The 14,136-nt window shown below is 50.4% G+C and overlaps 1 protein-coding gene across 5 annotated transcripts in view; it reads right to left on the bottom strand.

The window, feature by feature from the left end:
- Positions 1-501: 501 nt before the first annotated feature.
- Positions 502-14,136, bottom strand: part of TTLL4 (tubulin tyrosine ligase like 4) — a 29,478-nt gene continuing 15,843 nt past the window's right edge. For 3 of the 5 annotated variants that reach the window (XM_075609625.1, XM_075609629.1, XM_075609626.1), the window contains exons 6-19: positions 13,072-13,182; positions 12,702-12,778; positions 11,947-12,141; positions 11,626-11,708; positions 11,394-11,522; positions 11,135-11,257; positions 10,362-10,460; positions 5,378-5,512; positions 4,654-4,791; positions 3,277-3,370; positions 2,104-2,314; positions 1,404-1,471; positions 1,067-1,143; positions 502-950 (exon numbers count right to left, since the gene is read on the bottom strand). In XM_075609625.1, coding sequence (XP_075465740.1) covers positions 782-950; positions 1,067-1,143; positions 1,404-1,471; positions 2,104-2,314; positions 3,277-3,370; positions 4,654-4,791; positions 5,378-5,512; positions 10,362-10,460; positions 11,135-11,257; positions 11,394-11,522; positions 11,626-11,708; positions 11,947-12,141; positions 12,702-12,778; positions 13,072-13,182 — 1,709 coding nt within the window. In that variant the 3' untranslated portion in view covers positions 502-781. The remainder of the gene's footprint in view (positions 951-1,066; positions 1,144-1,403; positions 1,472-2,103; positions 2,315-3,276; positions 3,371-4,653; positions 4,792-5,377; positions 5,513-10,361; positions 10,461-11,134; positions 11,258-11,393; positions 11,523-11,625; positions 11,709-11,946; positions 12,142-12,701; positions 12,779-13,071; positions 13,183-14,136) is intronic. The other 2 variants (XM_075609627.1, XM_075609628.1) reach the window with 2 other exon arrangements.

The following is a 14,136-nucleotide window of genomic DNA, read 5'->3' as shown; positions in this document are numbered from 1 at the left end:
ACATTTGCAGCAGACACACAGCCCAACACCTGCCACGACCATTGTTTATACACAGAACAGGCACAGCGATTACACAAATCTCTCTTCCCCACACACAGACAAACCGCCTTATACCTCCCCGGCAGGACAGAGGGAAAAGCAGGCTGCCAGTTGTACAAGTTAAATGTTTTTATTATTAAGAATATATTATTTTGGCAAAACTCACACCCCTTAACAGTACAGCAGAAGACAAGTAAAAGCGAGTCCACCCGATTCCCCTTTTCCCCGTACGGAAACTCTGCCCCTGTTGGACTCGCAGAACTTTTATAGGCGAAAGTGAAAAAAAAAAAAAAAAAAAACAGAACGCAAATCAACTCCTTATCCCCCTATTGTAAGAAGGTCCCACAATGCATTGCTCAGCATGACTGGCCAGCAGCAAAGCTGCGATGGTCTGCTGCACAAAGTGAGGTGGCTGTCCCTCCCTCACCTCTTTTCGGAGATCCCTTTGAGGCACTTGTTAGATCTTTCTATTCATAGAAAATGCATTGCTTTTTTTTTTTTTTTTTTTTAAAGATATATATTTTTTAAAAAGTGACATTTTAAGAGTTGTTGTCTTGTGTCCCATTCTATCTCCTCCGAATCTAACTTCAATCCCGAGTCAGAGAGAGAATCCTTCTGAAGCCGCCACCTGATCTCCCCCTCCATCTCTCACCAAATGTTTGTGTTTGCCGGTGCCCTGTTCTGTCCTTTGAGGTAGTTTGTGGGGTGGAAGAGAACCAGGTGGAGAAGGGAAAGAAGCTCGTCACATGACCAAGGCAGCCTCGGGCACATTGGCGAGTGATTGGGGTAAGAGCGGTCTCTCGCTGGGCTCTGGTTGCTCGGGGATTCTAGGGTTCTGATGGAAAGGGGAAGTGTTGAAAGATTTTGGACGCTCGTCTCCACAACCCTCTTGTTTGACGGGTGATCTACTGCTGGGGAGAAAAACACGCTCATTATTGGGGTTCCTTAAAGCCAGAAGTTCTACTTTTTTTCTTTTCCCTTGTCATCAAGTATTGATCTTGCAAACCTAATAAATGTATACACTCACCTAAGTTTGATCACCTCTGCCCTGGTGAAGCCATTAAGATGGGAGTCACTATGGGCCTGTGATTTTGGCAATGACCACTGTGAGAAGGGAGAAGTTTTACTAGAATGGAGTTCAACGAGTTGCATCCATGCGCATCTCCGTTACGGGTTAGAATAAGAGAAGAGCAAAAGCTTAGCCAGCAAGCTGTACATTTAGTAATAAAATGAAGGCAAAATCAGAAAGCTGAATATTCTGCATGAGAGAACAACAGCGTTAGAGCTGTAAATCTCAGTCAGGGTGATACATTTAGAGATTGTGACACGAACAACGCAGAAAAAGGAAAAACTTAAGCACTCACCACTGAGGAGTTCTGGGCCGTGCCACTATGGAAACCCATCAAGCACAGGCTTTTAAGCAAGTCATGTCCTGAGTGGAGCAACGAGAATGAATCAGCATCAGATATACATTACAGTGATAGACTGACAATACTTTGACAAAGTGCAGCATCCCAGGAGGCCTCTATTGTGCCCGTGTGAGAGTTTATAATATCATAGGACTTAGCAGGGTTACAAATTGTTGAATAGTGCATGCACACACACAATGCCATGAAGTCTTTTACAGCCGTATATGATTCACGGCTGGAATAACGAAAACATTTACACACAGTAACATGCGAGTACATGCCACCTCAGTTCTTTACAGATAGCGGGCAGAGTGTTCAAAACCTCGCATGTTGGTCCTTAAATGTATAGCAATTTGTGAAGTATAAATAATGGAAACTGCATGCAAATGCAGAAAAGCTGCACCTGCCTCCACATACTGGCATGTATCTATCCATCACACGCTCAGTGTCTCGCCACGGGTTCACTGAGTACACTGCCCCGTGTATTATCCCACTATAAATGGCCTGCATTTTAACCACAGGAACAGAGAGTATCTACATTACATTCTTAATAAAGGCATTGATTTGTACTGCACTCCTTTCTGAGGCTTTTATTTGAAGCCGCCCTCCCTGCACAAACACCCCCGGGTGTATAAATGGACAGGACGGTGCCCACCTCTCTCCCGGCTTGCATAGTATTTCTGCTCCCACTGGTTGATGAGAATGTTGAAGTAACGCGGTTGCTCAAAGAAGCGCAAGTAGCGCGAGGAGATCGGGGAGGGGAAGACGCGTTCAAACTGGCCGCAGCGTGACAACTCGTCCTCAGTCGCCACCAGGATCCGCACATCCTCGGACGTTAGCTGGTCCAGGACAGAGCCGTAGAGATCCTGAAGGAAAAGCAAGAGACCAGACGGATTTGTATCAATGTTAGAAGTGAAGCAATTTACTATTCCATTGGAGACGGGCGTCTGAATTCATACTTTTACAATGCTGGGGAAACTAATTGCAGTACTTCTAATTGCTGGCTTACCCCGTGGTTAAATGGCATTAATGATATCAGAAAGAAACTGAATGTATTCTATTCATCATATCGATGTATACAAAATCATTTGAGAGCAAAACTGCAATATGGTGCTCAAAGTAGATTGTGAAATGTGATGCTCTTTAAGTCTTTGTATCAGGCAAACAGCCACTTATTCAAAGTTTGCTGCTTTCTGCAACCAACACAGATGCCAGGTTTAGCATCAGCTAACTCAGCGGTGTGCGCGAGATTCGCTGCGGGGGGGGCGCAGGGTTTACAGAGGCCCCGCGCGCTTCCCGAAGGCATTTTAATTAATGCCGGGGGAGCTGCAGGGCCTCTAAACTTCTCCTTCCTTGATCCAGACAGCTCTAGGTGACACCGCGTTGCCATGGCAACGTGACACCGGGCCGCATGAGTCAAGGTAAGCAGTGGGGGCGCGAGCAGAGGGGGACAGCTGGTAAGGGGGCGCAGGGGGAAAAGATTGCTCTCCCCTGATCTAACTCACACTGGGGGAGATCCACAAATAAGCGATTGCTCTTCAACACCCATTCAATTAAATAGCACTTCTAAGTGTAGCTATTGTGCTTTTGTAAATCTCTCCCGTGTGTCACTATTTGTGATACATTGATACATACCAATGTGAGCAATTTAAACTCAGAATTGCTTGCCAGTGCACAGCATGATATAGCACCAGACATTACATATCTTTGAACTATTGACCGAGTTGGTCAGTCACACAATACACTGGTAGCTACTCGCGGGTGAAGGGAAAGGTTAAGGGGCAAGTGGTAACTGGTGTTATGCTCTGTACGGTTTACATGTTACTACCTTGTCTGGCACCTTCGGACCGAGGTAATACAGCCGTTTCAATTTATCTTCGTTGTGGACAGAGCGGCCACGATCCTTCCCGGGGCTGGTCACACTGGGAAGGGGGAAGGGGGGAATATTCATTTATTCCCCGCATTAGATCTTGCAGCCAGCACTGTTGCCCTGATGCCCTTCTATTCTAGTACTACCTACCACCCCGCACACTCGTACCCTGGAGCACATCCCGCTACTGTAATACTGCCTACTTCTCACATATATACAGGCGTCGCTAGACTCCTACATTGTCCCATGGCATGCAATGCTATTCTACTACACCAGGGGTGGTCAACTCCAGTCCTCAAGGACCACCAACAGGTCAAGAGCCACCAACAGGTCAAGAGCCACCAACAGGTCAAGTTTTCAGGATATCCCTGCTTTAGCACAGGTGGCTTAATCAGTCCCAGATTCAGCACAGATTGCTCAGTCTGTCATCAACTGAGCGACCTGTGCTGAAGCAGGGATATCCTGAAAACCTTACCTGTTGGTGGCCCTTGAGGACTGGAGTTGGCCTCTCCGGTACTACAAGTACCAAACAGTGCACCTCCACCCTGCTACACTTTCTATTATCCCGCACACACACAGCGGTCATCACATCACTCTGGTCTTTCCCAACTCCTTTCTATCTCAGTTCTGATCACGCACAAAACTCTAAGAAATGGTACCTTAGTTCTGTTCCGTCTGCTGTTCCAGGATCTATATCTTCAACATACTGACCACAAATGTATTCACTACCCTTAGTGACCAGCAGATTTAGTGATGCTGAACCGTATGGGAATATTACATGTCCTGGAACCTCTCTGTATTTTTATTTTCCCTGTTCTGAGGCAGCCATTCCTCAGTGTAATGTTGTTACATTGTTACTTGCCCTTGGCTTCCGACTGTTGCCCTGGCAACCCCCCTGCACTTCTTAGTCGTGTGAACAGTTCCTGTACCCCCTGCTAGTTGGCACAATCTCACTATATTTCCTGTTAGTGCAGGCTAGCATGCTTTCTTTTTATCTCCAGCAGCCATCGTGGCTAGTCACAGCTTGTCTGCCACTTGGTAAAACCATTGCAATTTACCTCTCCCTCACTTTTGCCACCTGCCCAGTTCCCCCCCTTTTTGTTATTGTTGTTTTTACAATAAAAGTACAAAAGAAAGAAGGACTCTGCATCTACAGGGTGCGAGTTAGCTGCCTGCCTCTACTCACTTGCTACAGCGAGCTGGATTCAGAACATTACACCAACTGTAAAGCAGATAACCTGCCGGCCACACACTCCTGGAGTTCATGTTTTATACTGAACTAGCAGCTCAGAACATACGCTACAAGCCATCACTCTGATCCTTATGGCGGCTAACCTGATGGTGGAGCTGCTGTCACTGAGGATCCCAGGTGAAATCTCATCTTTATTGGGGAGGACAAAGCCAGCCAAGTTTAGGAGGTCTCGGATCATCTGGCCTTTGATGTTCACATCCAGTGGTGAGTTGGAATGAAGGCTGCAGAGAAATAAAACCTCTGTAAGACAGCGAGTGCACACGTACAGACCATGCTGGCGAGACGGTGCGGGGCCATTACACCATTATATTACCACCGCTCTCAGCAAGGGACCTGTAAACCCAGCATTGAACAGGTTCAGTTATTTTTCAATTGCAACAAATGACGCAGGAGGCATAGGGGACACAATTCTTGCAGAATAAATGGAAACGTGCCAACTTCTTTGCTGCTGAATGGGCCAGCGATGCATTGTAGCACAATCCATTGCTGCGTCCTAAAAACAGCAAAAAGGACGAATCGAGTATTTCAATTAAACCGATATCCCCGTAATTAACAGACGTGAAAAAGAAACTACCGTGCATGGTAACATGTGCCTTTGGCTGGGATGCCAGCACACAATAATGATGGTAATAACACCTGCACAGCCTGCCTGCTGACATCTTAGAGCACACAACATGTCACAGGGAAAAAAAGATTGCGGCATATGTCCTCTACCCAGTCACAGGTCACAAGGTGGTTTAGGTTGGGGGAAAATATCTAAAATATATTAACAGTGTAGCAACATGAACCTCAGTTAAGACATGCTACCTGGGAGAGATATTCACTTCCAGAACCCAAGGCTTGAGGTTTTCATCCAGCATTATATCAAAGCCAAACAATTCATGGCAGCAGTATGGCCTGGGCACGTACATCTTCACCAAGCTGTTCACATAGGGCTCGGAGCTGAAAAACAATGACAAAGATAGGACTCGCAAGGAAGCCAGAACAATGGCAGTGGGAATGGGTGGGCCCATCCTCATTAGAGAAAACTGAATGGGGAAATACAAAACACTTCTCCTTATGTATGCAAGAAGTAACAATGACAAGTGTGATAAATGCGTATGCCTGCAGTTCGCCAGGATTGTGTGCGCATGAACATATACGTCACAGGGGGGGGGGGGGGGGCAACTCCAGCACGCAAGGGCCACCAACAGGTCAGCTTTTAAGGATATCCCTGCTTGGGCACAGGTGGCTCAGTCTGACTGAGCAACGGATTGGGCCACCTGTGCTGAAGCAGGGATCTCCTTAAAAGCTGACCTGTTGGTGGCTCTTGATGACTGGAGTTGGCCACCCCCGAGTTAAAGGAATGCACCCGATGTGCCCAAAAGGACAAAAAAAAGCTGTGTGTGCTGTGCACGCGCATAGTAAGTGAAACTTCTTTGACTTTTGTCACAGAAATTGTATTTGTGTTGGTGTTGGTGATGTTTTAATTAAAAATCAAAATACAATCTCAATGACAAAACGCAAATAAATTTGACTTAGAATGCGCGTGCTCGGCACACATCCCCTGTATTAGCTATTTGCACTAAGTGTGAATTCCGCGTGTGACTGAGAGTGTGCGTGTGACTGATAGTGTGCGTGTGACTGAGAGTGTGCGTGTGACTGAGAGTGTGCGTGTGACTGAGAGTGTGCCTGAGAGTGTGCGTGTGCCTGAGAGTGTGCGTGTGACTGAGAGTGTGCGTGTGACTGAGAGTGTGCGTGTGACTGAGAGTGTGCGTGTGACTGAGAGTGTGCGTGTGACTGAGAGTGTGCGTGTGACTGAGAGTGTGCGTGTGACTGAGAGTGTGCGTGTGACTGAGAGTGTGCGTGTGACTGAGTGTGCGTGTGACTGAGCGTGTGCGTGTGACTGAGCGTGTGCGTTTGACTGTGCGTGTGCGTCTGACTGTGAGTGTGACTGAGTGTGCGTCTGACTGTGAGTGTGACTGAGTGTGCGTGTGACTGAGTGTGACTGAGTGTACGTGTGACTGTGCGTGTGAGTGTGTGTGGGGGTCTGGGGGGGTCAGTGTGTGGGGGTCTGGGGGGTCAGTCAGTGTGTGTGGGGCTCTGGGGGGGGTCAGTGTGTGTGGGGGTCTGGGGGGGTCAGGCAATGTGAATTCCGCGTGTGACAGTGTGCGTGTGACTGAGAGTGTGTGTGTGACAGAGTGTGCGTGTGACTGAGAGTGTGCGTGAGAGTGTGCGTGTGACTGATAGTGTGCGTGAGACTGATAGTGTGCGTGTGACTGATAGTGTGCGTGTGACTGATAGTGTGCGTGTGACTGAGAGTGTGCGTGTGACTGAGAGTGTGCGTGTGACTGAGAGTGTGCGTGTGACTGAGAGTGTGCGTGTGACTGAGAGTGTGCGTGTGACAGAGTGTGCGTGTGACAGAGTGTGCGTGTGACAGAGTGTGCGTGTGACAGAGTGTGCGTGTGACAGAGTGTGCGTGTGACAGAGTGTGCGTGTGACAGAGTGTGCGTGTGACAGAGTGTGCGTGTGACAGAGTGTGCGTGTGACAGAGTGTGCGTGTGACAGAGTGTGCGTGTGACTGAGAGTGTGCGTGTGACTGAGAGTGTGCGTGTGACTGAGAGTGTGCGTGTGACTGAGAGTGTGCGTGTGACTGAGTGTGCGTGTGACTGAGCGTGTGCGTGTGACTGAGCGTGTGCGTTTGACTGTGCGTGTGCGTCTGACTGTGAGTGTGACTGAGTGTGCGTGTGACTGAGAGTGTGCGTGTGACAGAGTGTGCGTGTGACTGAGTGTGACTGAGTGTACGTGTGACTGTGCGTGTGAGTGTGTGTGGGAGTCTGGGGGGGTCAGTGTGTGGGGGTCTGGGGGGTCAGTCAGTGTGTGTGGGGCTCTGGGGGGGTCAGTGTGTGTGGGGGTCTGGGGGGGTCAGGCAATGTGAATTCCGCGTGTGACAGTGTGCGTGTGACTGAGAGTGTGTGTGTGACAGAGTGTGCGTGTGACTGAGAGTGTGCGTGAGAGTGTGCGTGTGACTGATAGTGTGCGTGAGACTGATAGTGTGCGTGTGACTGATAGTGTGCGTGTGACTGATAGTGTGCGTGTGACTGATAGTGTGCGTGTGACTGATAGTGTGCGTGTGACTGAGAGTGTGCGTGTGACTGAGAGTGTGCGTGTGACTGAGAGTGTGCGTGTGACTGAGAGTGTGCGTGTGACTGAGAGTGTGCGTGTGACTGAGAGTGTGCGTGTGACTGAGAGTGTGCGTGTGACTGAGTGTGCGTGTGACTGAGTGTGCGTGTGACAGAGTGTGCGTGTGACAGAGTGTGCGTGTGACAGAGTGTGCGTGTGACAGAGTGTGCGTGTGACAGAGTGTGCGTGTGACAGAGTGTGCGTGTGACAGAGTGTGCGTGTGACAGAGTGTGCGTGTGACAGAGTGTGCGTGTGACTGAGTGTGCGTGTGACTGAGTGTGCGTGTGACTGAGTGTGCGTGTGACTGAGTGTGCGTATGACTGTGAGTGTGACTGAGTGTGCGTGTGACTGAGTGTGACTGAGTGTGCGTGTGACTGAGTGTGCGTGTGAGTGTGACTGAGTGTGTGACTGTGAGTGTGTGTGGGGGTCTGGGGGGGTCAGTGTGTGAGGGTCTGGGGGGGTCAGTCAGTGTGTGTGGGGCTCTGGGGGGTCAGTGTGTGGGGGGGTCTGGGGGGGTCAGGCAGTGTGTGTGGGGGTCTGGGGGGGTCAGGCAGTGTGTGTGGGGGTCTGGGGGGGTCAGGCAGTGTGTGTGGGGGTCTGGGGGGGTCAGGCAGTGTGTGTGGGGGTCTGGGGGGGTCAGTGTGTGAGGGTCTGGGGGGGTCAGTCAGTGTGTGTGGGGCTCTGGGGGGTCAGTGTGTGGGGGGGTCTGGGGGGGTCAGGCAGTGTGTGTGGGGGTCTGGGGGGGTCAGGCAGTGTGTGTGGGGGTCTGGGGGGGTCAGGCAGTGTGTGTGGGGGTCTGGGGGGGTCAGGCAGTGTGTGTGGGGGTCTGGGGGGGTCAGGCAGTGTGTGTGGGGGTCTGTCAGTGTGTGTGGGGGTCTGGGGGGTTCAGTCAGTGTGTGTGGGGGTCTGGGGGGTTCAGTCAGTGTGTGTGGGGGTCTGGGGTGGTCAGTCAGTGTGTGTGGGGGTCTGGGGGGGTCAGTCAGTGTGTGTGGGGGTCTGGGGGGGTCAGTCAGTGTGTGTGGGGGTCTGGGGGGGTCAGTCAGTGTGTGTGGGTCTCTGGGGGGTCAGTCAGTGTGTGTGGGGGTCTGGGGTGGTCAGTCAGTGTGTTTGGGGGTATGGGGGGGTCAGTCAGTGTGTGTGGGGGTCTGGGGGGGTCAGTCAGTGTGTGTGGGGGTCTGGGGGGGTCAGTCAGTGTGTGTGGGTCTCTGGGGGGTCAGTCAGTGTGTGTGGGGGTCTGGGGTGGTCAGTCAGTATGTGTGGGGGTCTGGGGGGGTCAGTCAGTGTGTGTGGGGGTCTGGGGGGGTCAGTCAGTGTGTGTGGGGGTCTGGGGGGGTCAGTCAGTGTGTGGGGGGGTCCGGGGGGGGGGGGGTCAGTCAGTGTGTGGGGGTCTGGGGGGGTCAGTCAGTGTATGGGGGGTCCGGGGGGTGTCAGTCAGTGTGTGGGGGGGTCCGTCAGTGTGTGGGGGGTCCGGGGGGGGGGTCAGTCAGTGTGTGGGGGTCTGGGGGGGTCAGTCAGTATGTGTGGGGGTCTGGGGGGGGGTCAGTCAGTGTGTGTGGGGGTCTGGGGGGGTCTGTCAGTGTATGGGGGGTCCGGGGGGGTCTGTCAGTGTATGGGGGGTCCGGGGGGTGTCAGTCAGTGTGTGGGGGGGTCCGTCAGTGTGTGGGGGGTCCGGGGGGGTCCATCAGTGAGTGGGGGGTCCGGGGGGGGGGGTCCGCGCGGGTTGCGCCCGGGTTTTTGTACCACCGCTTCCTGGGGGGCCCGCAAACGCCCGCGTCACTGGAGGGCTGAATGGCGCCGCTGCCAGCCACCAGCCGCTTCTGCGCATGCGCGGCATGGCAGCGGTAGTGGAAGTTAGGCGGGCCCATGTGTGGGCTGGGAGGGAGGTCCCATTCGGGTAAGGAAAGGGTGGGTGGGGGGCTGTCCCGGTCGGGCGGTCTCTGCTGTCCCGGTCGGGCGGTCTCTGCTGTCCCGGGCAGCAGACGGGGACACATGTCAACAGCCGTGGCAGCGGGCGGGGAACGGCGCCGCTGCCAACCGCTTCTGCGCATGCGTGGCTTTCCTCCAGTCCCCACGATTACTGAGCATGCGCGGCTTGGCAGCGGATGTGCGGGGGGAATGGCGGCCGTTAGGAGCGGCGCCGGCGGCTATCGCCGCCGCCGCCGCATGTCATCAGCCATGTGGGGGGAGCGGGGGCCATTAGGAGCGGCGCCGGCGGCTATCGCCGCCGCCGCCGCATCTGATTTGTGGAGCGGGTGTGATGTCAGTGTTGGGGTTGGGCTGAGCCAGAACACAGCCCGGCCTCAACTGCCAGCACTGACGTCACATCCGTTTCATTTCTGTCTCCACAATTCATTTTTGCCCCAGTTCGAATGAGGTGCCACTAAGGAAGTTTCACTTCAAAAAAAACTCTAATGAAGACAGATGTGTGTGCGCGCGCAGAACGCATAACCAGGGTGTGTGTTAGGTCTCTTTCCACCAGAAAGAGACATACGGGCATTCACAACCAAAGTAAAGTACGCACACAAATAAAAAGCTGTTCTTAGGCAAACGATGTGGAGCAGCAGCAGCAGGAGGTGGGAATGGAAAGTGTGGCCTGTCTACTGGGATATCTTCTCTTTTTCAGACTCACGCAATAATGGTCTTTATCACCATGTCTTTGATCTTTTCCCAGATTGCATCACTGTTGAAACCTTTTTGGTTGAGGTAACTCCACAATGCCTTCAGAGCCCTGTACAGAAAGATACATGTTAATTCCCCATGCAATGCCACAACTTCTGCAATGTTATGCTTTAAATCTGCCATTATTTTTTTTTAAATTGACCTTTTAATTGCGCGCGATTAAATGTTTATTTTTTTCTCATACTAGCAAGAGTGCAAGCTCCTGATCCCCAACCCTAAAAAAACTCTCCCCTTAGGCTTCGGATATAGTACAGGCGCGCGAGCGGGCGACATCACGCGCACATGTACTTGCCGAGATCTGTATCCGGCAGGGTTGAGCGATTGGGGGCGTGCCGTCACGTGAGCGGTTCACACTCATTGGCTGAACCGCGCATGTCACCCGGCTGTCATGCGGCGAAGACAAAAAAAAGTGTGTCCCGTCACACATCAGCCGCCTCGTCGCTCACATGGGCACGCGCATTGGCCTCCATTGGTTTGTATTTGGCGACAGCGATATCGCTCGCGCCGCCGGATCAACTATTGACGTCGCCTTAGAAAAGGTCCACAGTGCATGGCTTACATAAGCCTCAAGTTACAACACTTAGAGGAAGCCTACAGAAAGGCCTTTTGTAAACATGAACTGCAACCGTTTTGTACATTTCATAGGACTGTATAGAACGCCCATAATGGCTCAAACGTTTGACAGCTTCACAACTTCCTGTAGGTCCCTTCACCAGCTTATACCATTTGTGTCCTTGGCAGGCGGTTTGGTCGGAGTTGGCCTTGTAGTCGGCGTTGTGCTTATTCACGCTGTAGTTTGTCAGGTGCATGAACTTGTTGCCCAGGCTCTTCATGGAAGACGAATACCTGAAAGTAGAGGACAGGGATGGAAGAGAAAGACGTTGCAGAAACGCCAAAAAATCGCCCCCGTAACCAAAAAGGAAGACCATCCTTTAAAGAAAAGTGGCCACCGTTTATTTCTCCCTCTCGTGGCGACACATACTTGCAGCTAGCAAAGCGCACCAAGCCATCTGTAAACAGGTACACTCGGAGGGGGTCGTAAGAGGTCACGTAAACATAGATTCGCAGGTCAAACTTGCTCCCGCTAATGAGGTAGGGTTTGTGCAGATATCTAGGAGGCAGAGGTACAGGTCAATTCCTTATTTCTCAGCCATTCTAAATGCAATAAGTAACGTACACATAGGCACATCGGAGGCGGCGGCGGCGTGGCTTACCTCTGCACCAGCAGTGGCCTTTTCTTGGGAAGCTGACTCCACTTATGTATAACCTGGATCCCCATTCCTCTGGCTGAAGCTGGCTAAAGAGACGAGGCAAGATGAGGCCGAGATGGCATAATTAATGGTTCAGAGAAATCATTTAAATCATGTAGAGGCCTGTATTCCTTTGCAAGGTGTGGTCAGCCCAATGGAGGTAGAGCAGCGGGTGACTCAAACACCAAGTTGGAGTGCTGACCACACACACACACACACACACACACACACACACACACACTGTTCGCCAGTCCCCTTAACTGCAGGCGTTCTGTTAGCCCCTACCGGTTTCACAATCCATTTCTGCCGGTTGCCGCCCTCCTCCCAGGCCTTTTTCAGCAGCTTGATGTCCTGAGGCAGAACGAACGACTGTGGGAAGAAGTTAAACTCTCTCCTCCCGAAGCGCATCTGCATCTTGGACAAGTTGCGCCACAGACGGTCTTTCCTGCCAATCTGAAATGAGCCTGGGAAGTGGTTCAGCTGGGAGGAAATAAGAGACGAATGGTACTGGGTTCATTTATAGTTCTTTAAGCACTTGAATTTGTCTAGAATAAAATAGGCTACAGAATATTTTGAAAATACAGGCAAAAAGAAACTCTAAATAAGTAGGATCATTTATTGGAGTTAAACACTGTCATTCTTCGTGGCATAAAAGTTAACATGAGGTAGCAGAGGTCATCCGATGGAGGCATTTTAAAGACTGTAGCCATAAAAAGGGCAGTGTTTAAGGATGCAACAATTCACTGTATAGCACCGGTAATACGGTTTCTGTTCTCCCCCCATATGCACTCGGATACAGTGACCCAGAGGCTTCTAGAGGCAATGGAACAAACCACTGCTTTTATAGGTGTGAAAAGATTTCTATATTTTAGCACTTGCTACCAAATAATGAAATTTAGAGTGATGGAGTAAAGGGTTAAAGTTCTGTTCCTGCCTGCGCTTCACCGGTTACATAACATTCTCTGGTATTTGTTTACTTCATCACCAAGGCCCGTTGACATGGGAAAGCGACAATAAACATGTTCCATCATGTACTGTACCTTTTGATGCTCCCGGATGGTTTTAAAAGCGGGAGACTTCATATGATAACCCCAGCATCCCAGCCAATCATGGTTTTCTGTTAAGATACATACAAATACAGAGACGTCACCAAAACATTATTCACACATTGTCGCAATATCCTCTTCAAATAAACATCTTATATCAAAGTCTGGCAGAATGTTTTTGTTCTTCGAGGATGGTGAGGAGGAAACAAGCGGGAATGTGGAAAGAGGGTGCTAGGGATTGATTTTAAAGGAAGGCGGAAGAGAAGCAGAGCGGTGATCCCTGATGGCAGGCTGGTGGGAAGGAGGCGGGGGAACAGGTGATGGACTTGCGAATAGAAAGTGAGGATAATGTTCTGCTACTTGCTTTTAGTGGTTCGGAAGTGAGACCTTGCAACAGCTTGCTTCACTACATTGGGAGTCACGGGGCTCATTCTCCATTTCATCAGCTTCCTCTGCCCCCACGGCAAAACTTCCACTGTAAAGAATGGCATTAACTTGGAAACCCTGCAGTACCAGCTCAGTGAAGAGAAGACCGCACGAGAAAGCAGACTACCGGAGCAGATACAGTGAACTAGATGTACTGTCGTATACTGTAATAACTAGAAAACTACTCTGAGTAAATATTATGCTTGTTCTCTCCTTTTACCGTTCTCCTACACTTAATTCCAACTAAAATAGGTGACTTGGAAGCCGTGTGAACCACCACTAAGTCTTCAAACATTCGTAAAGGTTCTTTATAGGGTTTAATAGCTGCATTTGAACTTGCAGTTTCTCACTCACGTTTGAGAGATAGAGATATATACACACACACATATACATATATATATACATATACATATACATATATATATACATATACATATATATATATATATATATACATACACATATACACACACACACACGCACTATCCTTTATTTCAGATATATATTCACTATATTATTCACTGGTTTTATCAAGCATTAAATATTCAGAAGTGTTCATTTCATGATTATTATAAGTTTGTACACCATTCACATCAATGGTTGACTTGGGAGCGCCCTTCACTGTCTTCTATGTGCATACTACCAGTAATACCTATACCACTGGCTGGAAAACCAATATACTCTACTGCAGGGTGCTCAACTCCAGTCCTCACCCCCCCCCCCCCCACAAACTGGTCAGGTTTTCTGGATATCACTGCAGCACAGGTGGCTCAATCAGAGGCTCAGTCAAAGACAGCCTCTGAGCCACCTGTGCTGAAGCAGGGACCGATTGAGCCACGTGCTAAAGCTGGGATATCCTGAAAACCTGACCTGTCGGGAGGACCGGAGATTTAGCGCCCCTGCTCTACTGGACGGCATAAATGAAACAGAGCACTTTAATTTGACATTCCGTGTCGCATTTGGATAGTAGTAACTAAACTAGGACTGAAACACGGGATAATGG

This window comes from Ascaphus truei, chromosome 7, assembly GCF_040206685.1.
Source record: "Ascaphus truei isolate aAscTru1 chromosome 7, aAscTru1.hap1, whole genome shotgun sequence".
Classification (NCBI taxonomy): domain Eukaryota; kingdom Metazoa; phylum Chordata; class Amphibia; order Anura; family Ascaphidae; genus Ascaphus; species Ascaphus truei.
The sequence above is the reverse complement of the archived record's forward strand: the minus strand, read 5'-3'. Positions and strand labels throughout refer to the sequence as shown.